Source organism: Syzygium oleosum, unplaced genomic scaffold (genome assembly GCF_021117445.2).
Source record: "Syzygium oleosum isolate NSW1041296 unplaced genomic scaffold, Sole_v2.1 Sole_v2.10, whole genome shotgun sequence".
Lineage (NCBI taxonomy): Eukaryota > Viridiplantae > Streptophyta > Magnoliopsida > Myrtales > Myrtaceae > Syzygium > Syzygium oleosum.
In genome coordinates this window covers 1,351,981-1,377,966 of record NW_026607494.1, presented here as the reverse complement: position 1 = coordinate 1,377,966, position 25,986 = coordinate 1,351,981, and the positions used below count along the sequence as shown (strand labels likewise).

General features: G+C 39.9%; 2 protein-coding genes across 2 annotated transcripts; one reads left to right on the top strand and one right to left on the bottom strand.

The window, feature by feature from the left end:
• Window positions 1-1,368: 1,368 nt before the first annotated feature.
• Window positions 1,369-7,073, bottom strand: LOC115687944 (mediator of RNA polymerase II transcription subunit 27). The gene is made up of 7 exons (XM_030613657.2): window positions 6,631-7,073; window positions 6,226-6,391; window positions 3,865-4,336; window positions 2,108-2,167; window positions 1,947-2,015; window positions 1,802-1,845; window positions 1,369-1,721 (listed from the first exon to the last, which is right to left on the bottom strand). The coding sequence occupies exons 1-7, from the start codon at window positions 6,917-6,919 to the stop codon at window positions 1,562-1,564; spliced, it is 1,260 nt and encodes a 419-aa protein (XP_030469517.2). The 5' UTR covers window positions 6,920-7,073; the 3' UTR covers window positions 1,369-1,561.
• Window positions 7,074-8,055: 982 nt separating this feature from the next.
• LOC115666533 (protein CHROMOSOME TRANSMISSION FIDELITY 7) lies at window positions 8,056-11,599 on the top strand. Its single transcript, XM_030588245.2, has 6 exons — window positions 8,056-8,361; window positions 8,644-8,920; window positions 9,001-9,096; window positions 10,355-10,423; window positions 10,842-11,197; window positions 11,335-11,599. The coding sequence occupies exons 1-6, from the start codon at window positions 8,165-8,167 to the stop codon at window positions 11,474-11,476; spliced, it is 1,137 nt and encodes a 378-aa protein (XP_030444105.2). The 5' UTR covers window positions 8,056-8,164; the 3' UTR covers window positions 11,477-11,599.
• Window positions 11,600-25,986: the final 14,387 nt, after the last annotated feature.

Genomic DNA, 25,986 nt, shown 5'->3' with positions numbered 1-25,986 from the left:
TGAATCTTACATGTCAAGACTCTAGCTGGTTTATTGATTCCACAACTTCATTTCATGTCACCTCACGGCGTGATTACTTTACATCCTACTGTAACAATGAATTTGGTTGTGTTAGGATGGAAAACAGTGGTATTTCCCAAGTTATCATCATGGGAGATATTTATTTGGAGACCGATGTTGGATGTAGTTTGCTTTTGAAAACTACGAGACATGTTCAGGACATCCGACTTCATTTGATCTCCACATAATCACAAAAAGCCTTTGTTTGAGGAGGTAAGAGAGTGGAGGAGAGAGAAAGGGTAGGGGAAAGGGGAGAAGATATACATTTTGGGTGTCGACGAGAGCAAGCAATTCTTTTTAGGTTTTAGGAGAATACAAATTGTAAATTTAAAAAATTTTGAAGAGTTTTTTTATATAAGGAGTAAATCATTTGCAATTATCCTTTTTCTAAAATGTATAATTTACATCTCCAGACAAACCCAAATTAAAGAGACTATTACCCTTAACCATACGAAAACCCTGCTCTACCTCTCTCTCACACACACACATTTGATTTTTCTCTCTAGCAACGTTGTCTTATTTCTCTCTTTTGTGTCTCCACAGTTCGAGCTCAAGAGCCTGCGCTTGAACCCTTGGTGAAGCTCGAGCTCGATGCTACGGCAGAGCTTGAGGCTATCGAGCTGGCCGAGATCTCCGAGTGACTAAGCCCAAAAGCAAACATAACCAGGTGGGAGGAGAGGTTCACTTTCTATCACTGAGTACAGACCCACACGTATGTGTGCTCATTGGACGCGGTCATCTGGACGCGGTCGGAGATGATGACACGCTACGATAGCGATGGCAGAGGATGAAAACACGCAAGGGGGGTCGCTGAGGATAGAGAGAGAATAAGAGATGCTGCGTTCTGAGTCCCGGATGGGTGGAGACAGTGATGGAGGCACATTTGGAAAAAAGAATGGCAATATGATAAATTTGGAGTGTAGCGTAGCGTCAAATCTCAAGATGGAAATTGCCTATTTCGAAAGTAGAAAATGCCTATTGATATAGATGCAAAAGTTGATGATGGTTTTTGAAACTTTTCCTTGTTTTTTGTTTTTTTGCATTCAGTGGAATAGTAGTGTGACGCATTTTCTCTCGAAGATTCAAGAGTTCTGAAGTGAACTATAGGTATGTACCTCTTGCTTGCTTCAGTAGAATCATTACGTCCAAGTAATTATGGCTGAAAGAGTCGTAGCCGCTAGCGTAAGGGCTTGCTGTTATCGAGTAAACAAGTAAATAAAGTAAATCTCTTAACCTTCTTAAATCCGATTCCTTCTGCTCTGTTTCCATTTCCCAACCATCATGGTTTTGCGACCCAGAAATGCATCGTACAACAAAGCCACTTTATCTCTATTAATCTGGAAACAAAGACGGATCAGAGAACTCTGCTGTACATTTTTCTCCATGTTGGTCCTCATTAGGTAAACATGCACCTAGGATTTCCGGAAAATAAAATGAAAGCCATTGGATTTTGATCCCCCTCTTGAGCCATGGGCACAGCTTAGCCTTAGATCCAACGATTTCACTGTGTTTGTTCAGAATAGCAACCGAGGTGATAAGCCCGAGAGAGATTGGTACTCTGGTCCTTCACTGAAGACACTAAAATGTCCATGTACGTACGATGAACAGGAGGTAACAACAAAGCCGATTGTCTATCCATGGACACCAAACGTCCGCACTTGCTGCGAGAGATAGAATGCTCATGTCAATCATTCGAAACGACATAAAAGAGTAATGTATGGAAAGAAGGAGAATTATGCACCTGCAAACTTTTGTGAATAAAGTTTGATAGCTGCAGATCCAATGCTACAACAACATGAAAGAAATCAAGAAAACAAAAACATTTTAGACGGAGACAAAGATTGTACAACAAATGATGAAAGACACGTAAGCCAAATAACTCTTACCAAAAGAGAAAATAGAGCAGTTTCTGCTTTGACTCCAACAAAATATTGTAGGGCCATGGCAGCATGATCCTGAAAAGAAACACTGCTAATAAACATTTGGAGAGACAGGTTCAAGCATCTAACAACAGGAAAATATTAAAATAAAAAACAGCAGCCCTTACCGTGATATGCCTAAAAACATGATGAACTGAATGACCTCGAGCATGAACATAGCTACCTCCCTGTTAGATATACGTGAGGAAATAACACAGTTATGGGTATTTATAGCCAATAGCCTCCAAAGAAACCAAAGTAACATCAGCTAAAAAGAAAGGCTAGATACAAAAGATCAAAATATTTCAGCTAGAAACTTGTCCTCCAGAGTGCAGTACATAAGCCATGCCCCTGTTTTGAGCCAAAACTTAAGCCTCAAGCCCTCAATGCACAATCAAACTCGTGTAAAAAGTTTATCACAGGCTAACCAATGAAATGGAAATCAACAATTTGTGTATTGCGTCATGACATCTTGAGCTACAAAAAACTTGGGTAACTTAGAATTGAAAATTGTGGACCATTCTAGAAAGGTAATATATAGTTTACACAGTATATGACAGGCTGCAAAATTAATGAGTTAATCAATCAAGTATCAGCTCGAATATCAACTGCAGCATACCCAAGAACTGAAATAACAAAATAATAAAATTTTGGAACCATCATACTAATGACGGATTGCTCCCTAAAGTATTTTGCAATTTTAGTTTCAACAAAATGAGGAAAAAAGAAGAGTATCAGGGGGATAATTAATTGTCTTTGCCATCTTTATCAGCCATGCAAGTTACTGTTTTTTTTTTAGTGGCAGAGAAGAAAAAACCACACTTTCTCATCTAGCGACTGGTTAATGACATTTACACCACCGAAAAGAACAAACGATGGCAAAGCTAAAAACTAAGAAGGCATCAATTATGATTACCCTAGTCTAGTCACTGAGAAGGCTCAGATATAAGGTGCAAGTGCTAGTTGAAGCAACTAAATCATTAAAATGTCAAGACATTATAGGAAGGAGATAGGTTTTCAATTCTTGTCTCATTCAAAAATGCTGGTTCTTGTTTCCACTCATAAGGCCTTCTCTTATCTTTTTGCAGTCTGCTAGAGTCCACTCCAGCCATCATTGATTCTCACTTTTATACAATTGCTACAAACTGAAAAAATTACTCTTTGATCATTGGGACACACAATTATTCCAATCTCACCCATTGATTCCATTCATACGGCTTCTCTTTTGTTGCCACAGGTTTCTCTAACCCAGTGCAGAAACCTGCATTTGTAAAGTTGCTGAAACTGGAACGACTCATTGATTCCATCATCCCGACATAAAAAATTTCCCAATGACCCTATTCTTGATGAAAAAATATTATTGTTTGGCAATTTCTGTTTGTAAAAACATGCAGACTTGGTTGTCAACACTATTCACAACAGGGTCGAACTAATTCTACGTTAATGCAACAGAAAGTAACAATTTCTTTCACAATAATGATATCAAGTTTGTCCACTTCAACTCTACTTCATAGCCTCAGCAAAGCATTATACAATTATTTTGCTATGTAAAACAAACTTCACCATCAAGACATGTCAGCATTTTTTGGGACATTTGTGTTGCTGTTTAAGTAAAACAGTTACTGTGCTAGACTACAAGCAAAAGTACACTTGTAGTGCTGTCACCAGCAAGTGTAAAGTCAAGCAGCGATTAGAAACCTGCTTAGTGAGTGTTCAATTAAACAAGGAAAAGCATGCAATACCACCCATCTTTCACAAATGCAACAAGGAAAAAAAAATAGACTAGCAGCTTACTGAAACTTATGCAATTTAAATGATGAAAACATCTCAAGAAGAATCTTAAGAGAAACAATAGAGGAAAAGCATGTCAGGGAAAACATATTACCTCGTCTGGAGAAAAGAAGGCCACTGCATCTGGGTCAACAGAACCAGCAGGATGCAATGATATTATAGCTCTGAAGACTGAAGTAACCAGCAACTCAATCACGGCAACTTTGTCAGTATTAACACTTACAGTTCCTACAGGAGACGGCCTTAGCCTATTTAAACTGTGAAAATTGTGTTCTTTCGATGCTTCTATAAGATTCTCATTTGCAGAAGATGGCAGGGAAGAAGCTCTTTTCAGCCAATCCAATCGACCATGTGTGAAAACTTTGACATTTGGCATCTCTTTCTCCATATAAATAAGAACATCAGATAGTGTCTTGTAATTATTAGGGTCGTCCTCCTGACTTGCTGTTGATACTCGAGAACCACAATGCCTTTTGGGTTCTGATTCGAGACTTTGGCTATCAAGACCATCGTCAAGATGAGGGAAAAATCGTCGCTTCTGATCAGTGAAAGCCTTGAGAGCTAACCTACAAAAATGTGGGAAGCATGGAATAGTTATGATATAGGATAATCAGTCATAAAATAATCAGTCCAACTGGAATTATAATTCCCAAATGAAATTGCTGTGTTGGATGACTTTCAAGGAGTGAGTTCCTTTAGGCATCACACCTCAAGTTCCTAAGCACCGGGGTTATAGTTTCTTAATCATAACATTGAAGAAGGGAATCACAACACACCATCAATACCATATAATTCTTAAACCCTCGTTCTCTGTTCTTGATAGGAAGATAATCATATTATGGATGCTACTAAATAAACTACTTCAAGAAGCTACGGTAAACCTTCCTTATTTCAATTCAAGGAATAGAAAAGTTATTTAATAGTGACAGATTATGGTCCTAATCAAAATCTCACTGGGAGAAGAATCCTAACTGGATCAGGAATGTTATTCCCCTCGATGGTTCTTCATTCAAAAAACTAGCCATCACATTAAAATTGCCACCAACAGCTTGTCTGATTAATGGCCTGCATCAGATTATTATCAAGGCAATGAAGAAAAGAAATATTGCATTACAGAATATTATGTCATCCATTACGTACACATAATAATAATGACAGTACATTCAAACTAGATTGTTGATGGAATAGAACACTCATAAAAAACCATATTGTCATTACTTGGCAAGTCTTACTAATGAGAAATGATAGTTTCCTTTTTATACTAGATCCTATTTGTTCCAACTCTGCAGTTTTTCAAAGAACTGTGGTTAATGTAATTATTATCATGCCACTCACTCACAGTTAGATTAATTGAGTTGCTATTGTCAAACGATACTGCAGAGCGTTGTTTCAATCTGCTGCAACTCCATTAGGGAGTTCTAGAAACATCCTTTTTCATTAAATCAACATTCTTTGGGCCATCATGGTTGACCCTTTTTCTGTATGAGCATTGACAATAGTAAACCATATAACAGTTCATTCGATTTCTACCTTACTTTATTTCCAGTTCTAGCATAAAGCTTGAAGAGAAGTTTCTACGTATTATACTGGTAATCCCATTTTTCAGTATTAAGTCCATGAAATGTTCACTTGTAAATGAATAATTTAAGAAATCTCTCCAAACTAATTAACAATCAAGGAGTGAAAGACTAGGGAGATGCAGCTTAGCATTGCAGTGAGTTTAACCAGACACTATAGCAAAAAACTAGGAAAAACTCAAGACAGCAATATAAGGAATCCTCATCAAGTTCCTAAAGAAAAAAAGAAAAGAAAAGGGTAAACAAGGATATTCTCTAGAAAACAAGAGAACAAAGAACAAGACCAGCATTTCTTTACAACTAAAACTGATGTCGTTATTGTTCTACAGAGGAAACAGAACTCTATCACACTAGAATCAGAACCTGTTGAGCTCCATATAGAACTCCAAAAGTTTCAACATATGTACAGACTTCAAGCTAACTTCTGAGAACTATATAATTCAAATTTGAGTGGAACGATCATACAACAAACTCAGAGCACCAGCAATTAAGCACGTTCAATCAAATGGAATTGGCCACATAGATCCTTCGATGTTAATTGTGCGCTACATAGTGCTAAATATAGGCAAAATCCCAAGAAGCAAGTTCGCTCTGTGAATTTCATAGCCTGCCACGCTGTCTTATCATAGTGAGCTTTTCAGTTCGACCAACAAGCTGTTGACAGACATTAGTCAATTGATGCTACTGGTGACTAAAAATTCTATAATCCTGTCCTATTATGAATACAAGGTATGCCTCGCTTCAGTCCAGCATGGGTTCTGTTAGTGCCTCGCACCTTAGTCACTTAGAGGGTTCGGCACCTTGGGAGCCATATAACACCACTTAATGATACAAGAAACCATGGAAGAGAATAAAATGTGGAATACCGAGATCACAACCTGGTCCTGTCAACAGCAGATGCACCAGCTTGTCCGGCTAACTGCCGCTTCCAAGCATACGCGACGACGGCACCGTCCGGGCAAACCAAGGGCATGTGCAGACCCCACGAATTACTCCTCGATCGAAGAGACTCGTTTAAAACCCCCGACTCTTCCAACAGCTTCCCTGAAAAAAATTGGGAAAGGCAAGGCGGAAAAACAGACTTGAGAAGCACGGCATACAAAATCTTTCGACACCACCCACGAGAATCTAAGTGAATTACAGATTCCACCAATCCACGCTATGCAGCACAGACGCCCATGTCAAACTGAAGAGCAGATGCAATACGTGAAGCAGAAACTAGGGACGAGGCTAAAAGCTAGAAACCCTAGTTCCAGGAAAGCGAGAGGCGAAGATTTAGGTACCGATGGCGCGAAGATCCTGGAGGTGCTGACGCATGGAAGCGTCCTCCTTGTTGAAGGACTGGAGAGGCTTGGTGCTCTGGTGCGGCTGCGCCGCCACGAAGAGCGCTTCCAGGATGCGGTCGGCGCCGAGCCTCACGTCGGCGATGAGGCGCGCCGCCTGCGACAGCCGATCCATCGCCAGGGCCACCTGCTTCGGCGGCGCCTCGGACCGGGATTCGCTCGCCGGCGGCGGGGCCGGGGCCGGGTTGGGCGGCGGCGACGCCACCTGAGCCGCCAGCTGCTGTTGCATTTTTGTTCCGCCGGGTGCACTGGTTTCCGCCGTTTCCGCCGGCGGGAGGAGTCTCTCTCCGTCGAATCTGAATTCGAACCGGCGGTTTCCGACGACTTCTCACGGACCTTTCCCGAGGCGATTTACGCATGCCCGAAGCTCGTGGGCGGTGGTCACAAGTAACCTTTGACCTTTCGATTTTAAGGATATCATGACGAGGTCCTCGGCCTAAAAAAAAAAACATTCAGGACGAAAAATTGTTAAGTTTTCATAACATAATTACTTTATTTTTTTGGGTCAGATATAACTAATTACTTAATGAGTGTTATTAGGATGCCCGTGAATAAAATTCTTTTAACATATATGTATCATGTATGGAATTCTCTCGTGCCCTTGTGAGCTAAGGAATAGAGCTTCGTGGCATCAAGTTGAAGAACGACTAACGTAGAAAGATGATATAACTTATTTGTGCGAGTAAAGTCGGGATGTTCATGTTGGGAGTCTTAAATGGAATAAATACCATTTTAAAGGATCTCTTTGAAGACGGAGTTGGCCTCTTGTGCATAAAATGCTCGGAAGCTGATGTCGCCCTCCTGGTGAGGTCCTGACAGGCTGAAATTAGTTGTTGTACCCAAGAGTTGTGTATATCTCGCTTGAGAGATTGAATACCTTAGCTAAAGCATGGTATGATTCGGTGTGAGAAGGCAATTCGCCTTTATTTTAGAATGAAGATTAGCCTGATGTTCTAGGCTCACTAAGTGTCCACAGGCTGTTTCGCGGCCAAAAAATGTCGGCCGGTGACATATGCCTCTCCAAAATGATTGCAATATTCATTTTAATATCGATGATTTCTTGGATTGTGATTTACCCATTCTCAAGTTTCGTGGTATATGGTCTTGCGATTAGTATTAGGTCTTCCCTTCAGAGTTACTCACGAAACAACTTTGATAACGAGGTATATTATCCTCAAAATTAACGGCACATCCCATCAATAAATAATCGGTATATGTTAACACTTTTTCGTTAAAAATTACGAAAAATATATAACCTAGTTTATTCCGACTATTATTTTTCCTAATTAAATTCCCATCATTTACAATTCTCTCTAAAGAAATCGATGTCACTCATTTCGAAAAAACAAAATTTCAGCGCGCGCATGTTCAGTTGGCGCCAGAACCATTTCGGAGCACAAGACCAAAACCTAGGCGCGCGAAGGGTCTTCTTGCATCGAAGGAGCTCCGCAGGATCAGAGCATATGCAACCGCGATGCAGCCCAAGATCAGTTCCTTCTTCCACGGCTCTTCACCTCCTCCGTCTTCGTCTTCGCTCCTCCTCCCGCCTGGCGGCGGCGGCGGCGGCGGCGGCGGCGGCGGCGGCGAGGGGGACGACGACCTGGCGCTTTGGGAGAGGACCCAACACGCGTTTCTCACGACGTACAAGCGGAGAGCTCCCAAGTCGCTCCAGTACGATTCCAGCTCCGCCTTTCCTTTCGCTCTTTGCTCCGGCTCTTCGTTCCGGACTTTGTGTATTAGGAACCGGCCTAATTCGTTTTGAGAAAAAGAAAATGTGGGGATTTCTTCGAATCGAAGTAGATTCTGTAATTCATTGTTGATCGATTCGGATACTTGTAATTGTGGGTTCAGCTGTGCAGGTCCCGAATAGCGTCGACCCGATTATAAGTACCCGTCGGGCTCAAGTTGTTGATTTTTTCTCGTCGGCATCTTATGTTCTTATCTCCGGTATAGGTCTGAAATTCTTGAGGAATCAAGCGGCGGGGAAGCGGCGAAACTTGATTCCGTGGAACCTTGCTTAAACCCGGAATTGGTGGTAACCGGTGGAACAAAAGTGGTCAACAGGAACAAGAAAAGGAGCTATGCTCAGGTTCATCTGGAGTTCGGGCAGTCTGATTTTCTTCTCCGGACATGCACCGAGTGCGGGATCAAGTATGCGCCCGGGGACGAAGGAGATGAGAAGGCTCACACAGCATTTCACAGGAATTATACTCAAGGACTACAGTTTAGGGTGAGTTGATTTGAACCTTGGCTTGTCCCTTTCGCTTCAACTGATGTGCACTTATTGGTCTTATTCTGTAATTTTAACAGGGTTGGCGCAGTGAAAGGGTCATAAGCACGCCTTCCATTGAACAAGGGCGTATCATTATGGTATTGGATAGTGACCCTCCTGCTCAAAGAAACAAGGTTTGTCTTTAAAATTCTCTTTTTGATATTTAGGAGCTATTGCCTATTTCTGACTAGATGTATGTGTGAGTCCTTTTGCGAAAAGGAAAGCCAGCCAAGCAATTGAGTTTTTCTTCATGACAAAAAAGGAGAATTAATAGTTAAAGCTGCTGCATATGATTTGGCAAAGGGTCAACTCTCTAGAATCAACATTCGTGATCCTTCATGCTCAAGAAACGTGGATGATGGTAATTGGAGATGGACCGGGTGCATAAATTGTTTGCCAAAATTGAAAATGCATCAACAGAAACTTGCTCTAATGCTTGTCTCTTTTAATTATCTCTTTAGAAGAAAGATTGTCTAATGAGAAATGTGCTTTTTGTGGGGAACCAGAAACCACTGAGCATTTACTGCTGCTATCTCCTCGGTGTGAGTGCATCTGGCCTGGTTTATGGAGTTGAGAATTAAGAGGGAGGAGAGTGATTGATGGTTTTAACATTTACTTCAGGATATGAAAGGGAAAGCTGAATTAAAAAAGGAGTTCTTGAGGATCATTGCTGTGTGTTGGTTCATCTGGAATGGCAGAAATGAAGCTCTCTTTATAATAGTTAACCAGATCCAGGAGGAGTTATGCAGGCTCCTCAAAAGGATCTAGTTGAGTAGATCAGCTTAAAAAAAGTGAAAGGAGAAAAGAAAATTGATAGTGCTGGTTAGTGTGCATTAGAAAGTGTTAAAACTGAATGAGAAAAACCTACATGTGCAGTCATTGGAATAAATTGTGTTGATAGAGATGCTGTTGCTGTTATAATAGCTAGGGATAGCTTGGATTTAATAAGAGGAGGAGTGAGTAAAAGCTGGTTCATGCTTCTGATGAAAACTACAGAAGCTTTTTCTATTCGCTAAAATGCTGGCTGGAGGCGAGTGACTATGGAAACTGATGCAGATATCGTTCAAAAAGGTATTTTGCAACCAGATTTGGACAAGCGGTGGACCTGTGAACCTGTTTCGGAAAATTAGAAAGTACAAGAAAATGTTTCCTGGTTTTAGCTTTGCTTGTTAATAGAGATAGAACTGGCTGTGCCAATTGGGTAGCTAGTAGTATTAACAGGGGAATGTGTCCAAGTGATCGGAGGAATTCAACCCCATTTCCTTTACTAGGTTTTCTAGACAGGGAAATCACGTCTAGAACTCCTTAATTGTCATGATCTTTTTTATTTGAGACTAAGAAGTTTATTCAGGCCATGAAAAACCTAAATTTTGATTGCTTTTGTATTTGAAGGTACAAGAGGTTGTGAAGATGATGGAGGTGGAGCTTGGATCTGGATGGATTTACCATAATCAGTGTAAGGTGATTCCAGCATCTGCACTATCATTTTTGGAAGTTCTTGATGTGATTTAATCTAAGCTACTATATTGACATTTCAGATGAAAGGAAATGGATTTTTTTTTCTTTTCTTTGGGGAAGATTTTGGATGTGGATGTTGACTTGTTCTTTGAATGTTGCATTTGTTCATTTTTCGTACTGAGCTTTTGACATGGTACAAATGCTATCCAAGTGAAGTTGTTCTGTTGTATGAATGCTTTTCCAGGGATAAAAAGAATTTGAGCATTTCATATTCAGTTGTTAGCTGACACTCCTGGCCTTTCTGAACTTCAATTACCTTCCGGTTCGCTTTCCATTTTTTGAAATATGGGTTCAGCCTCTGTTTTGTGAAATGGGGCATGGGAAGATTACTTCGTGTTCATTTTGGTTATCTGGTTTGCAGGTATATCTATTTGTGGCTTCTCAGAGGATTGCAGGATGTCTAGTTGCAGAACCCATAAAAGAGGCATTTCGAATCATCTTCCTTGGAGAGAACAGAAGAACTGATGGCGCCACCATTAAGGAAACAAGAGTATCGTCAACTGCCCTTCAATTTGGGAATATAGTCTTTCAAAGAGAAGCATTGAAAAGCAGCACTTCGTTTAGGAAATGTAAGAAATTGGATGAGACCCTACTAAATGGAGGAGTGGTCTGCTGTGAAGAAGAAGCTGTATCGGCCATCTGTGGCGTAAGAGCCATCTGGGTCACTCCCTCCAACAGAAGAAAGCACATAGCCACTCGATTACTCGATGCTGCTAGGTAACGTCCGTCCTTATCTCCACATCTCTGGTATATACTATCTGCTGCTAGATCTCATTGTCTTCAACATCCAGATAGTTTGACCTGTTTCACATTCAAGCTTTAATCTGATGAATGCTATTTATGTTCTGATGCAGGAGTAGTTTCTGCACGGGTACTGTTCTTGAGTATTCTAAGCTGGCATTCTCTCAACCAACTTCCGCAGGGAAGGCATTGGCTTCCTATTACATGGGGACAGAACATTTTCTTGTTTACAAGGCCAACAACTCGGAACCCTGAGCTGTCATCTTCATAGTCAATGGTAACATGTATGCATTTAATTGTAACTATCTGAATCCACAATACATTGGGTCTGTAATTTTGCTGATTCCAGCTATTTAAACTCAGATGGTTCTTGTGGGATGTTCCACCTCTTTTTACGATGAACACTAGCCATGCTCGAACAGAGGAGCAATGACTGTTATCTTGATGGAGCCCAAAATCATTTCTGGGTATTATTCTGTCTTTCAGAAATAGTTAGTAGTTGCTGTTAAGTGTACTTGTGCACAGACAAAGTTGCAGCATACCACAACAGTAGAGTTCTTCATCTGAGAATTAGTCAATGATACTTTAGCAAAAACAAAAATAATCCAAACAAGCAAATCTGTTTAGATTGAGGACGCAAACAAGCGAGTGGATCAAGCAGATTAGAGGGTGTGATTCTTCTATTTAATATAAAACTCAATCGTTATAAATACACTTCTAAAGAGGATGCGTTATTTGGAAGGTGCTGTTCATTCACTGTAGAAAAGGAAATAAAGGAAAAACATGACACAAAGTTGGGCACTAAAAAGGCAGCACGAAAGATTTAAACTCAAAGTTAGAATTTAGTTAAAATTATGGATGGCCAAAAAAAATGGAAAAGACGAGTTTTAAAACTATGAACTGAATCATGAATGCAAAGTGGCCCACTTTTATTTTTACTTTAAATTATGCGAATTTTTTTGTTAATGGTCATATTTTTATGTGTAAGTTTCATTCAATCTTTTCTAATGGAAAGTCTGAGAAAATCTCCTCTTATCCATTATCTATCTTTTAATTGAATTGTGAGAGAAAATAGAAGGAAAGTAGGATGTGTTTATTTTGGGAAAAATGAATAATTTGGAAAATATTTTCCTAAAAGTGATCGCTTGTGTCGCTTGCAAAATTAAATAAATGAAAAATATTTTTCAAATCAAATATCATTTATTTTCCGAAAACAAATAGAGCCTAAGACAACAAACTAATAAGCTAAAACTCTTGAACCTCTCTTATATTATTCTTTTTGAAATTTCAATTCCACATTAAATGATTTCGTCGTTTTTATTCTTAACAAGGTGGATTTGCTTGAATCTCCCAAGCTATAGATAATTAAAATAAGTGAATTCAGAAAAAAAAAATATATAAAAAGGGGGAATAAAGCTAGATAGAATATAGGCATATGTTCACTAAAACTCCTAAAATTTGTCACGAAAGTGCAATTAAGTCCTAAAACTTGTAAAACGTGCAATAAAATTCTAAAACTTGTCAAATTGGTTCAAATGAGTCTTAAAGTTAACATCGTCAAAATTACTAAAGAAAAATACTGACGTGACTTATTTTAATAATTTCTCTCTCCTACGTGCCGATGACGTGGCTAAAGTATGAAATATAAGACGAAAAGGACGTTGTTTTGGCCTAAATATGATTTTTACTACTAATTTTATTGAAATTAAATTAAAAAAAAAGTTTAAAAAAAAAGTGGAGGAGTAGGACAAGTGGGGAGGGAGGCCTTGCGCTCCCCGCCGCCGCCGCCGCCGCCGCCCCGCCATCACCGGGAGGGGCCGGCGAGGGTGGGGGAACGGCAGGCAGGGGTCGCTAGGCCCCGGCTAGGGGCCGACGACCATCGCCAACGGCAGGTGAGGGCCTGCTGGCCCTCGCCCAAATCTGAGCAAGGGGTCACGGCACTCCCCCATATCGGGCGAGGGTTGCCGGCCCTCGCCCAAACCTGGCCAAGGGTCGCCACATAGAATCAAAAATAATAAAAAAGCTACGTCAATATTTTCCATTAGCCAAATTGGACGGTATTAACTTTAGGACTTGATTGAACCAATTTGAAAAGTTTTAGAACTTGATTGCACTTTTTGTAAGTTTGAGGACTCAATTACACTTTCGTGACAAGTTTTAGGACTTGTAATGAACATATCCCTAGAATATAAGTACTCTACATCTTGAACATATTGTGATTTTTAATTATTATATTCAAGAATTTATTGCAAGCTTATGATAAAATGGGGTTTCAAAAAGCAAGAAATATTGCTGTATGAAACTATATAAAACAATAAATCAATTGTTATACACATAAATTTCGTTTTTAATATTTCTGATCATGTGATTTTACATAATATTAAGTAATGGCAAGAAATTTGATAAGCTACATATATTCTAATTGTAGTTTTCAGTTAAAGTGGACCTTTCGTGGGTTGAGAAGGAATGAACTTTGTTTGGCAAGCGATGTCCCAATGTGCACGCAAATTCTCATGGGTCCTATAGGTCCTTGCCCACTCTAAAGCGTTCATTCCGTTGCTATTTGGTAGACCTGTTAAACGGGTGGGTCGGGTCGGATTTGGGTCGGGTTTGGATAAATGGTTCAACCCAAATTGACCCATTAACCCATTTATGACCCATTTATTCATAGTGTAAATATCTCGACCCATACCCGACCCGACCCATATATTGCTAAAACACTTTTATATTTAACCTAATCTAGGAATACTTGTTTCTTATGATTTTTTTTTTAAAATTATATTGCTAAAACATTTTATGCAATACAAAGCTAGTGAAAAAATTTTATAATTTTTTTTAAAATTGAGGTTCTGTTTGTTTTACGAAAAATGCGACATTTCTAGAAAATATTTTCCATAAAGTCATTATCCAAGAAAATAAAGAAAATTAATATTTTTTTATTTTTTAAATCGAATTTTTAATTATTTTTTATTTTTATTTTTATTTTTATTTTTGGCCGATCGCCGGCCGCCGTGGCTGGCAACCGACCACAGGCGAGGAAGAGCTCGCCGGAGGCCGGCGAAGCTCGTTCTCGCCGATTTGGCGAGACTCGAGCTCGCCAGCCTCGGGCGAGCTCGACCTCGCCGGATCTGGCGAGGTGGAGCCTCGCCCGAGGCCGACGAAGCTCGAGCTCGCCAGCCTCCGGCGAGGCTCCACCTCGCCAGATCCGGCGAGGTCGAGCTCGCCCGAGGCCGGCGAGCTCGAGTCTCGCCATATCGGCGAGGCTGGAGCCTCGCGACAGGTCGGCGAGGCTGGAGCCTTGCCGGGATCGGGCGAACCTCGAGGCCGCCGGAATCGGGCAAGCTCGAGGCTCGCCAGATCGACGAGGCTCGAGCCTCGCCGGAGGCCGGCGAGCTCAAGCTTTGCCGGCCTCCGGCGAGGTCGTCCCGCCCCGGTGGCCGGTCGCCGTGGCCAACCACCGGCCGGAATAAAAAAAAAAAGAAAAAGAAAGAAGAGAAAAGAAAAAAGAAAAAATAAAAGAAAAAGAGAAAAATAAAAATAATTAAATTTCGATTTTTTTTAAACATCTTTATAAAGAGGGAGAGAGTGTGTGGATGGGTCTAATGGGTGGGTTGGATACGGGTTACAAACTCAACCCATTTAGACCCATTTATCTTTAAGCTTTAAAATTTAAAACCCATTTAAGATTGACTCTTTAAAATTAAAGTGACCCATATATGACCCATTTATTTTTAAATGGGTCATATATGGGTTTAAGACCCATTTTGACACCTCTACTATTTGGAGATCTTGTATGCACTAATGTGCCAAGATGAGTTGTTAATCTATTCATATGAAGATGCCTTTTGACTCACTAAAGGGATTTCTTTGCCGAGTTCCACCGACATGGTTCTCTTAGTGCGATCCGAATTGGGTCGTCCGGTCATGCCCCTTCCGTCCCTGGCACGGGTGAGCATTCGACCCCTACACCACTCTTGCCCAGAGCATGTTGATTGGTGACTGTGGCACGACACTCCTCATTCCCAAAACAAGAGCGGCATGGCCCTCGTCAGTAGACTCGATCATGGATAGGCGGATTGCTTGGTTTAGAGCATGATTGGGTGCAATTTGAGAACGTCTTCTAACATAAGCATGTGGGTCTGAGAAAATGTGTATGGACTCAAACCTCTTGATTAGTAGACTTGTCAAACAAATGGGTCTGGTCTGATTGAAAATGGTCCGGCCCAAATTGACCCATTTAACCCGTTTGACTCATTGCCATGCAATATATATCTAGTTACATATACCCGACTCAATACATATACAACCCAACTCATAATGCTAATACACTTTCATAATTAACCAAATTTAGGAAAATTCATACCAAAACAGATGTGCAAGCTCGAGATCGAGTGAGAGTGAGAGAGAGCGAAGAGAGAGTCATAGAAGTGGATTAGGTTTAATCGTCTAAGTAAGTTGTGAACCCATTTAATACATATATTATTTTAGGTTTTTACCATTCTAAACTTATTTATGACCCATTTACTGAATATAACTAATCCATATAACAACTTAGCCCATCAAATATGGGTTGAAAATGGGTTTATGACTATTTTAACAAAGAGAATTGCACCCTTAAAAAAAAGTAAAATTTTCAAAAATCTCTCTTTAATTTGCGGAATTAGTGGCTATGCATTTTAACCATTTATGCACGATTACTCTCCCTTTTATTTTTGGGTTAATATCACAAAAAATCCCAAACTGGTACAACTGTGATAAATTTACTGAAAACTAATTAAACATCCAAACTGGTACACGTGTGACAAATTCACCGTTCGTTAGTTTCCATTAAATTTTACCGTCAAATTGCTAAGTTGGATGACACGTGGCAGTTGACGAGTGCGCCAGTTTAGGGTTTTACCCCTTTGTTTGTCACAGATTTACCGGTTTGTGATTTTTTTGTGGTATTAATCTAATTTAGCGGAGGGTAAATTTGTCACAAGTGTATCAGTTTGAGGTTTTTTATAGTCAAAATATTAGTTAGGGTAAATTTATTACAGGTGTATCAGTTCTGGATTTTTGATGATAAAAAAAATTAATTTAAGATAAATTTATCTCAAAAATAAAGATTTTAAAATTTTTCGTGATATTAACTTTTTCTGTTTTTTTCGGATATCGTCCTCCCATGATTTTTATCTGTTTTTTTTAGAGCCAGAAAACTTTGATTGGCCTGCTCAGCGTACTTCGAGCTTCGCAGAGGCATCGTTGGATGTTTCTGGAAACCTTCGCGATCAAAACCCCGGTCTTTTCGTGCGCCGTTTCCCCCTTTTCCTTTTGTCCTGTTTTGGGGATCGGGTACTATTTTGGTGCCAAACGGAGGAGGAGGAGGAGGACGACACTCTTTACCCCCAAGAAAGTTCGCCTACGTGGACGCCAATAAATTTGACCCCAAACCCAGTCTAAGGAATTATTTTCGTTACAGCTAATTCCGCATATTAAATTTATTGAACGGATGCAATTTCATAACTAAAGAACGTAACGATGGAAATTGAAGCTTCTGTTTTTTCTTTTTTCTGAAAGAAATTGAAGCTTTCGAAGTTGTGAATACTTTATGATATCAATTTAACAAGCAGGTTCATTTGATTTTCTTCCCTATCAAAAGCCCTTTTTTTTTTGCCGATTAAAGAAAGCAGATTCTTTTGTTTTTTTTATATGTATGCATTTGTAATTTTTCATGAGATTACCAAAACACAAGCAATTAAAGATAAGCTTTTAATCCGCACAAAAAAAAAATCGATTGACAAATCAAAAAGAATACGCGAAAACAGTCGAGGGGGGATGACGTGGACACGAGACGCGATGATACAGCGGATATCTTCTCCTTCTCCCCAAAAAGAAGAAAGGACAGAAAGGTCGAGTCGCGTTCCCGTCAAGACCTTGGTCGCCAAGTCACCGCCTTCCTTCCGCCTTCCTCCGCCGTATATATACACGCAGCTCGCGGCGCCCTCCCCGCCCCCCACCGACGCTCCTTTCTTCTTCTCGTTCTTCTTGTTCTTCTTCTCTTCCTCGCCGCGAGGATCGCCGCGGGCATCGGCGGACGCGGGCGGCGATGCAGAACGCACCCGCCGGGGCGCTCTTCCCGGCCTTCTTCTCCGACGGCGGGAGAGAGACCCACATAGGGACGGTCCTCGTCCACCCGTCGCTCCGCTTCCACGACCTGAAGCTGGCCATCGGCCGGCAGATCGGGTTGCCCGCCCACCAGTTCGCGGTCTTCCTCGCCGACCGCGGGGACCCTCGCTCCTGGTCCGGGAGGGTCGCCGTCACCGCCAAGTTCGACTTCGCCGCCGCCGCCGCCGCCGCCCGCCGGGATGGCGCCCGCTGCTGCCTCCTGGTCGTCCCCAGGCGGTCGAGGCGGGAGAGGAGGAAGGGCGGCCGCGACGAGGCGGCGAAGAGCCCGCCGGAGGACGCGATGCTCCTGAGGCGGGATCACTCGGTGGAAGGTCCAATCCAGAGCCAAATTCCAGATCAGCGGGTTGGCGGGTTTCGTCCGGCGATGGTGGATCGGTACAGGGAGCTGCAGGCGGAGAGGGAGAGGTACCTGACGATGAGGGCGGCGCTGGAGGAGGTGAGGCGGCGGAGGAGCTCCGGTCACGGCGTCTGCGAGGAGTGCGAGGCAGAGGAGGCGTCGGGCTGTCCGTCAGCGTTCCACTGCTGCCGGAACGACCCGGTGATTGTCGGGTTCAGGACTCGGGCGGGCCCGATCGCCCGGCCCGTCAAGGGTCCCGGCGACGGCGACGAGGTAGTGTAAGGCTCTAGCGAATAGGAAGAGTTGTAGATTGAGTGCGGTCGAGGGTACGCAAGGAGCGTACGCCCGCACAGCTTTTGACCAATAGGGAAAGTACATAGAAAAGAAAAAATATATATTTTCTTACAAGAGGTTGGTCCTCCACGGGGGGAGTGATAAAACAATAGAAAATGCGGAATAATATTTTTCGCAAATTTGTTATTTTTTGCCTCGTCTTTTTTGGGTTTTCTTTATTGGTTTAACAAGAGTTTAGTCTCTTTATGGTACATTTATTAACTATATATTTTTTTTTGGGCAACTTTTTCGGTTCATCGACTATGACATGTCATCGTAAAACTATAAAATCATATATAAAAAAATTCATGATGGTTAAATGCGTGTGTGAGATTGGATGATTCAGCATTACAATGATATGTAAATTTTTATATTTTTGGTTAGAGATGATACATATATCTCGGAAGGATAAAAAGAACATGATAATCATGGGTGAATCTGCAGTGAATCATATGATTTTCCTAATTGGTGGTTTTATACTCATCGTCTTCAAAATCTTGATTTTGTAATTTGAATATCAATCATAAGATTCCAACGATTTCTTGCCCAAATATAAGTAATTAACAGAATTAGAGTTTCGATTCTAGATAAATATATAGATTTGAACATGCTCTTATTGGTTTAGTATCGAGAATGTACGTGATTGAATAAGTTCTTCTCAGCCAAACTTTCCTAACTATGGTCTTATCGATTTTGTATTGAGAATGTAGAATCTTAAATAAAAGAGTCTTTTGAGGGAAAGTCTCCCTTCCCTAATCTAAAATTAGAAATCATAAGAATCACTTTTTTCGAACATGAAAAGTAACAATTGTGTTTTCCAAAAATAAATAATATTAGTTTTTGTTTTTGAAATAACATAATTTATCATTGTCATCCAACGGTTTTTCATATGAAAAATTATTTTCTTACTTTGGAAAACTAAAAAAATTATTTTCGTAATCGTAAACAAAATACCGATGTCTCGCCGGTCGATCACAAACCAAAGTCGAAGGGGGAGAAACAAGAACGAGAACCAGGTGCACAAAATGATCAATTTGACCTGGTGAGATTTGCCTGACAAAAAGTTTCGATTTGGACCAATGTGATTACCTTAACTTCGTTGACACCATAGTGCTCATTAGGACTAAAACTATTCTAAGATGGCAAGAAAACTCAATTACATGAGTTATTTACATTTCTCATGCAATTTAATATTAGAAGGCATTGTTGGCATCTAAATATGATCGACCTAGGTATCGGTTCTTTAGAGAGAGACACTGGCCTTGTGCAGCATCCACCGTATCAAGTCAGATATCAGCTTTGTAATTTTATGATGTTATGAAAATCATATCGATCAGGTTGTAATCGACTAATTGCCGAATAATGAACTAATGAACTTATCTCTTATTTAGTTTTCTTCTAAAACTACCTCAATTTGAAATTAAGTTGTTTTTACAACAACAAAAAAATAGCTTCACGGTCATTTTTTGCTAAATGAATTTTCTTCGAATGATGGTAATATTTAAAATGAGTGCAATTTAAAGAATGAAATATAACTAAATTATTTTGTTATGGTAGTGTTTCGATTTAGTGAATATAAATTGAATCTTATTCAAGTAATAAAATAAGCTATCCTTCAAATTATTTTAATTTTACTTTAAATTGAACTGATAAATAACGCATTTATTCACGTAATTCTCTTTTTGACCTAATGTCAAATTAAATGGATAAGTGATATCTTCAAATATGTTTATCTATATTTGATTTTTTTTTCAAATTTAAAATTATCGGGATAAAATCCCAACAGAAAAGTGTTTGGAAAGAATAATAAAATGTGAAGATATTTTATCTTTATCTTCATTGATGTTATCGATTGAATACATTTAAGAATACATATGAAGATACTATCTCTATTCATTTCTAAATTTATGTTAAATGTAAAAATGGTAGATGTTTTGGAACGACGAATCGTTAAAGTAATGATTATCGGTCTAATATGGCCGTGTGGCAGAATTAAATTGGCACTTGTTGCCTGTCATATGACAATCACACAAGTAAAGTTCGTGTCACTGTCACCAAAGCAAAACCAAAAGGTCTGACATTTTTGTAATGAAACTATAAAGGTGAGATTAATTTTGAAACTGAATTTTTTCGTAATACACAGCTCATGCATATACAAAAAAAAATTCGAGGAAGAGCTTTTAAATGTTAGAAGAAGATATACTTTGGAGTGCTTAAATCAATTTTCAAAGAATAAATTTGTATTATTATCGGATGAGAGCTATTTCTACTTAAATTTGAGACATGTATAGAGATATTCGGGGCACTACCTTGCACTTATCTTGATTATTTTCGAATTCTAATTTCGTGCATTATCCCTAATTATGTGTTGGGAAGGTATTGCTTGTAGAGATATATTCACAGAACCATATATAACAATAAAGCTCCATATTTTCGCTGATCTGTCTCTTACTCATTCGGCCACTATTTCACTCCCAAAATTATCATCAACCACCAAAATTATTTGGTGAATGTCTAACAATTTTGTTTTAATTTTAAATTAGGGTTAATATCACGAAAAATCCCAAACTAATACACTTATGACAAATTTACCTCAAATTAATTTTTTGACCACCAAAAATCCTAAACTGCTACACCTATGACAATTTTATCCTATGTTAGTTTCCGTTAAATTTTACCATAAAATTTCTGAGTTAGACGACACATAACAGTTAACGGGTGTATCGGTTTGGAGTTTTACCCTCCGTTTGTCACAGGTGTACCAATTTGTGATTTTTTGTGATATTAATCCAATTTAATGGAGGGTAAATTTGTCACAAATATACCAGTTAGAGATTTTTGGTGGTCAAAAAATTAGTTTAGGGTAAATTTATCATAGGTGTACCAGTTTGGGGTTTTGATAGTCAAAAAATTAATTTGAGGTAAATTTATCACAGGTGTATCGATTTGTGATTTTTCGTGGTATCAACCTTTAAATTAAACGTCAAAAAACGAAGAATAGGGGACAACATACTCATTGCTCAAGAGTTGTTTGCCGGATTCCATCACCAACCTTATCTGCCCAAGTGCGCTATCAAGGTTGATTTTCAGAAGGCATATGATACAGTTGACTGGGGCTTCTTGCACCGAACCTTACAAGCATTTGGATTCCCCCAAGTGTTTATCAAACTCCTTATGGAGTGTGTAACTACCTCGAAGTTCTCGGTTGCTATCAATGGAACTCTACATGGGTTTTTCTCTAGTGGTAGAGGTATTCGCCAAGGAGACCCCATATCTCCTTACTTATTCACACTAGTCATGGAAGTATTCACCGGCATTCTCAATGCCCAAACTCAACTCCAAGGATTCAAATTTTTCTGGCGGTGTAAGGCAACCAGGCTTACACATTTCTTCTTTGCCGATGATGTCCTCTTGTTTGCGGAGGCAAATCTGGCATTGACCGCACTTCTGAAGGATGGCCTGGATCAGTTCTCTCGGTGGTCTGGTCTCCAGCCGAATGTCAATAAGAGTAAAATATTCTTCTCGGGAGGTACACCTCATTTGCGGGACCAAATATTGCAATCATTCGGATACCTCGAAGGTACATTACCTTTTCGATATCTCGGCGTCCCTATCTCTGCCTCTAGGTTGAGTAAGACCGATTGTACATTGCTGGTCAATTCTATTACGGCCCGTGCTCGCTCCTGGGCTCATCGGTTTCTCTCTTTTGCGGGATGCCTGCAGTTGATTAAATCTGTGCTTCACGCCATACATGTCTTTTAGGCCTCTATTTTCACCCTCCCCCGGTCGGTCATAGCGAGAATTGAACTGATTCTCAGACAATTCCTTTGGAAAGGTCCTGATTTAGGGGTTGGTGGGGCCAAAGTATCCTGGAGTCGTGTTTGTCTTCCCAAGCAAGAAGGCGGATTGGGCATACGAAGGCTCATTGATTGCAACCAAGCGGCTATGCTTAAACATATTTGGATCCTTTTCACAGACAAAGAATCCCTATGGTGTAAATGGATTCACTCAAATTTCCTCAAATTAAAGAATTTCTGGGTTGTGGCCAAACCGACTGTTTGCTCCTGAACATGGAAGAAGATTCTGGATCTTCGCCAGACATTCTAATCGCAATTCAAATGGCGAATAGGCAATGGCAAAACCGCTTCTTTCTGGTTTGATTCTTGGCATCCAAAAGGCCCACTTCATTTGATCTTTTCAGATAGGGATATCTTCTGTTCTGGTATCCCACGCTCGGCCTCGGTTTGTGAATTCCTTTCTTCATATTGGCACCATTCCAATGTGGTGCAATCATTCAACTCGTGGACATATTCTCTCCCAATACTCAATGTTGACACACCAGACCACTTTGTCTGGCTTGGACATTCGTCTGGAGCCTTCTCTATTACTTCAGCTTGGGAGTTGGTCCGGGCAAGAGGACAAGTGGTTTACTGGGATACCTTCATTTGGGACTGTCATATTGCACCGCGCCATGGTTTTTTGTTGTGGTTAATGGCCTTAAATAGGCTTCCCACGCAGGTATTCCTCTTGAATTATCATAGAATTTCTGAAGGTTTATGTGCCTTTTGTCACACTAGACCAGACTCGGTTGATCATCTGTTCTTTGGGTGCAATGTTACGGGGTCCCTAGCGCAAGACTGGGCTTCTAACTGTCATCTTTCTTGGCGCAACGGGTCCTGGGAACAGAACCTTCGATGGGATACTCGTTTTATTGGTGGTGATAGCTTTTATCACCGTATTTCTCGGTTTGCTTTTGGGGCATTGTGCCATCTCATTTGGATTGAACGAAATAATATCCTTTTCAGAAATAGCACTCTGTTTATGCCTGCTCTCCGCAACCATCTTGCCAAGGCAGTTAGAGACAAAGGCATTTCTCTCAAGCCGGTTCAAGACAATCCTCGGAACAGAAGGATTCAAGCCAGTTGGGGCATATCTGATTCCATATTCAGCTCACCCTCCCTCGTAGTTGTTGTTGTCTGTTGGCTGCCGTGTAGCCTTCTTTGTATAGCGCTTCTTGAGCTTGTTATGTTAGCCGCAACACCTTTGTATCGGTCGGGACACTTTTTGTCTCCTCAGGTACGAGATTTTTGTGTTCGGCCTCACTTGCTGTATATTGCGCGTTGAAAAGTTATATACTACTTACTTTACCAAAAAAAAAACCTTTAAATTAAACGTTTCGTCATTGTACAATGAACAAAATACATTTGAAATGAGTTGTGGACTAAAATTCAAGTCACTAAAGAATACGCCTAGAGAGTTCTTTTAAACTTTAGGATTAATATTACAAAAAACCCAAAACTGCTACACTTGTGACAAATTTATCCCGAACTAATTTTTTGACCACCAAAAATCTCAAATTGGTACAATTATGACAATTTTACCCCGAACTAATTTTTTGATCATCAAAAACCCCCAAATTGGTACACTTGTGACAAATTTACCCTCCGTTATATTGGATTAATACCACGAAAAATCATAAATTGGTAAATCTGTGACAAACAAGGTGGTAGAACTCCAAACTGGTACACCTGTCAACTGCCACGTGTCATCAAACTCAACAATTTGATGGTAAAATTTAACGGAAATTAACGGTGGGTAAATTTGTCACAGGTGTACCAGTTTGGGGTTTTTGGTGGTTAAAAAACTAATTTGGGGTAAAATTGTCACAGGTGTACTAGTATGGGGTTTTTCGCGGTATTAACCCTAAACTTTAAGCTAGTTACTTGGGCCCGCGTAGTGAACGCATTTTATATATATTTATTCTCCTTTTTGTTAATATGACCTATAACTTTTAACACGTATAATATATGGGGTTGTTCTTTGCTGAGCGTAGAAAATACCAAGTAAAAATATTTGTCAAATTGGATTCATCAGACTTAAAAATTAACTGAAATAGACATATAATATAAAGAAAAGTCTGAATGTATTAGCTTATTCATAAATTCGTTTTAATTTCATTTTAGAATATGTGGATTTCAATGTCATATTCTTTAAATGACATCTTCATCCAATCTCAACAACTATGTTAAAACTCAAAGAACATCTCTCCTCATCCATTATTTAAATTCTATTTGACATGTAAGATTAAAAGAAAAACCTATCGAACTAAAAACTAATTAAATAAATGGTTAATACCACGAAAAATCCAAAATTGGTATACCTGTGACAAATTTACTCTATGATAGTTTCCGTTAAATTTTACAGTTGAATTGTTGAGTTGGATGATACGTGGCAGTTGATGGATGTACCAGTTTGGGGTTTTACACTCAATTTGTCATAAGTGTACCAGTTTGTGACTTTTCGTGGTATTAATCCAATTTAACGGAAACTAACGGAGAAGAATTTGTCACAAATGTATCAGTTTAGGACTTTTGGTGGTAATCAGTTTAGGGTTTTAAATAAAACTCACAAAAATCTCTCCTATTTTTTTTTATCAACTTCAAATTAAGTACAATACTCTGTCATGCCTCCTGCCACTTGGAAAAACATAGGCTTTTTTTTTTTCAGAAAAGGATTTGCTTAACTGACTTAAATGTGAGCCTCGTAGCTAAATTGTTACAGGTGTCATGCCACAGGACAGGCATAGAGCCAAAGCGAATTCGACTAGGCAAATGAAAAAAAAAAATGTTCTTGTCCACTAAGACTACATGTGACATTTTTAGGTTGATTATGATCCTAAGGTGAACTCGACTAGGCAAATGAAAACAAACAAATCATAATACGAAAGCAACACGAAGAAATTGAAACAATCACAAGAACTTAGTGAGGGCAGAATTGATAGAAAAAAAATTATTAGTATTTCGAAAATGTTAAAGCTCAAAGCTTCTATGAATCTGCCTTGAGCTAAGGCACTTTAAAGGGGTACTTGCATTTGCCCAAGGGCTTTTAGAGCACCCAAAATCATTCTTGAAAAAGTTTCAATTTCTTAAGAAACATCAATCCAATAGACTGCTTCGTCTTACAGGTGTCCAAATAGATGGTCGAACCTCCTGTGCATGGAGAGGAGGTGAAGAGTCTTTAACCCTCCTACTTGAACCTCCTGTGTATGGAGAAGCCACAGGCCATAATCGAGGACATGGATCGAGAGTGGAGATCTGTAGGGACAGTGGCCGTTGGGTTGGGTCTGAGGATGCAGGGCACATACGTGCTTGGCTTGTGGTGGAAAAGGAGCTACTGTCGCATTGAAGCATATTGTGACGATTTAAAGATTGCTTCAGTGAATTCCACAGGAGATGGAAGCTTACTTACCGGCCATAATTTAGTCGCCGGTGATAATCTTCTTCTGTCCGATAATCTTCCGGCGTGTTCCTATAAAGGTGTTGACCTCGGCGACACTTTTTAGCCATAATGTCCTTGTTTTTAATATCCATGATTTAGTGATCAATGTTTTTTTTTCACTTCTACTTTATGTAAAACGAATGCGTGGCATATTTATAAAATGTAGCGCATATTGAAAGAAAATGGATAACATTGGGGAAAGCCATGTTTGACCAAGACCAACAGTGAAGGATGTAGAGGAAGCGGTCCATGTATGAAAAAGGTGTCAAACCAAAATACCGATGTCTCGTTGGTTGATCACGAACAAAAGTCGAAAGAAGAACAAGAACCAAGTGCACAAAATGATCAATTTGACTGGGTGAGATTTGCTTGACAAAAAGTTTCGATTTGGACCAATGCGATTACCTTAACTTCGTTGACACCATAATGCTAATCAGGACTAAAACTATTCTAAGATGGCAAGAAACACTCAATTACACGACTCATTTACATTTCTCATGCAATTTAATATTAGAAGGCATCTTTGGCATCTAAATATGATCGACATAGGTATCGGTTCTTTAGAGAGAGACACTGGCCTTGTGAGGCATCCACCGTATCAAGTCAGATTTCAGCTTTGTAATTTTATGATGTTATGAAAATCATATCG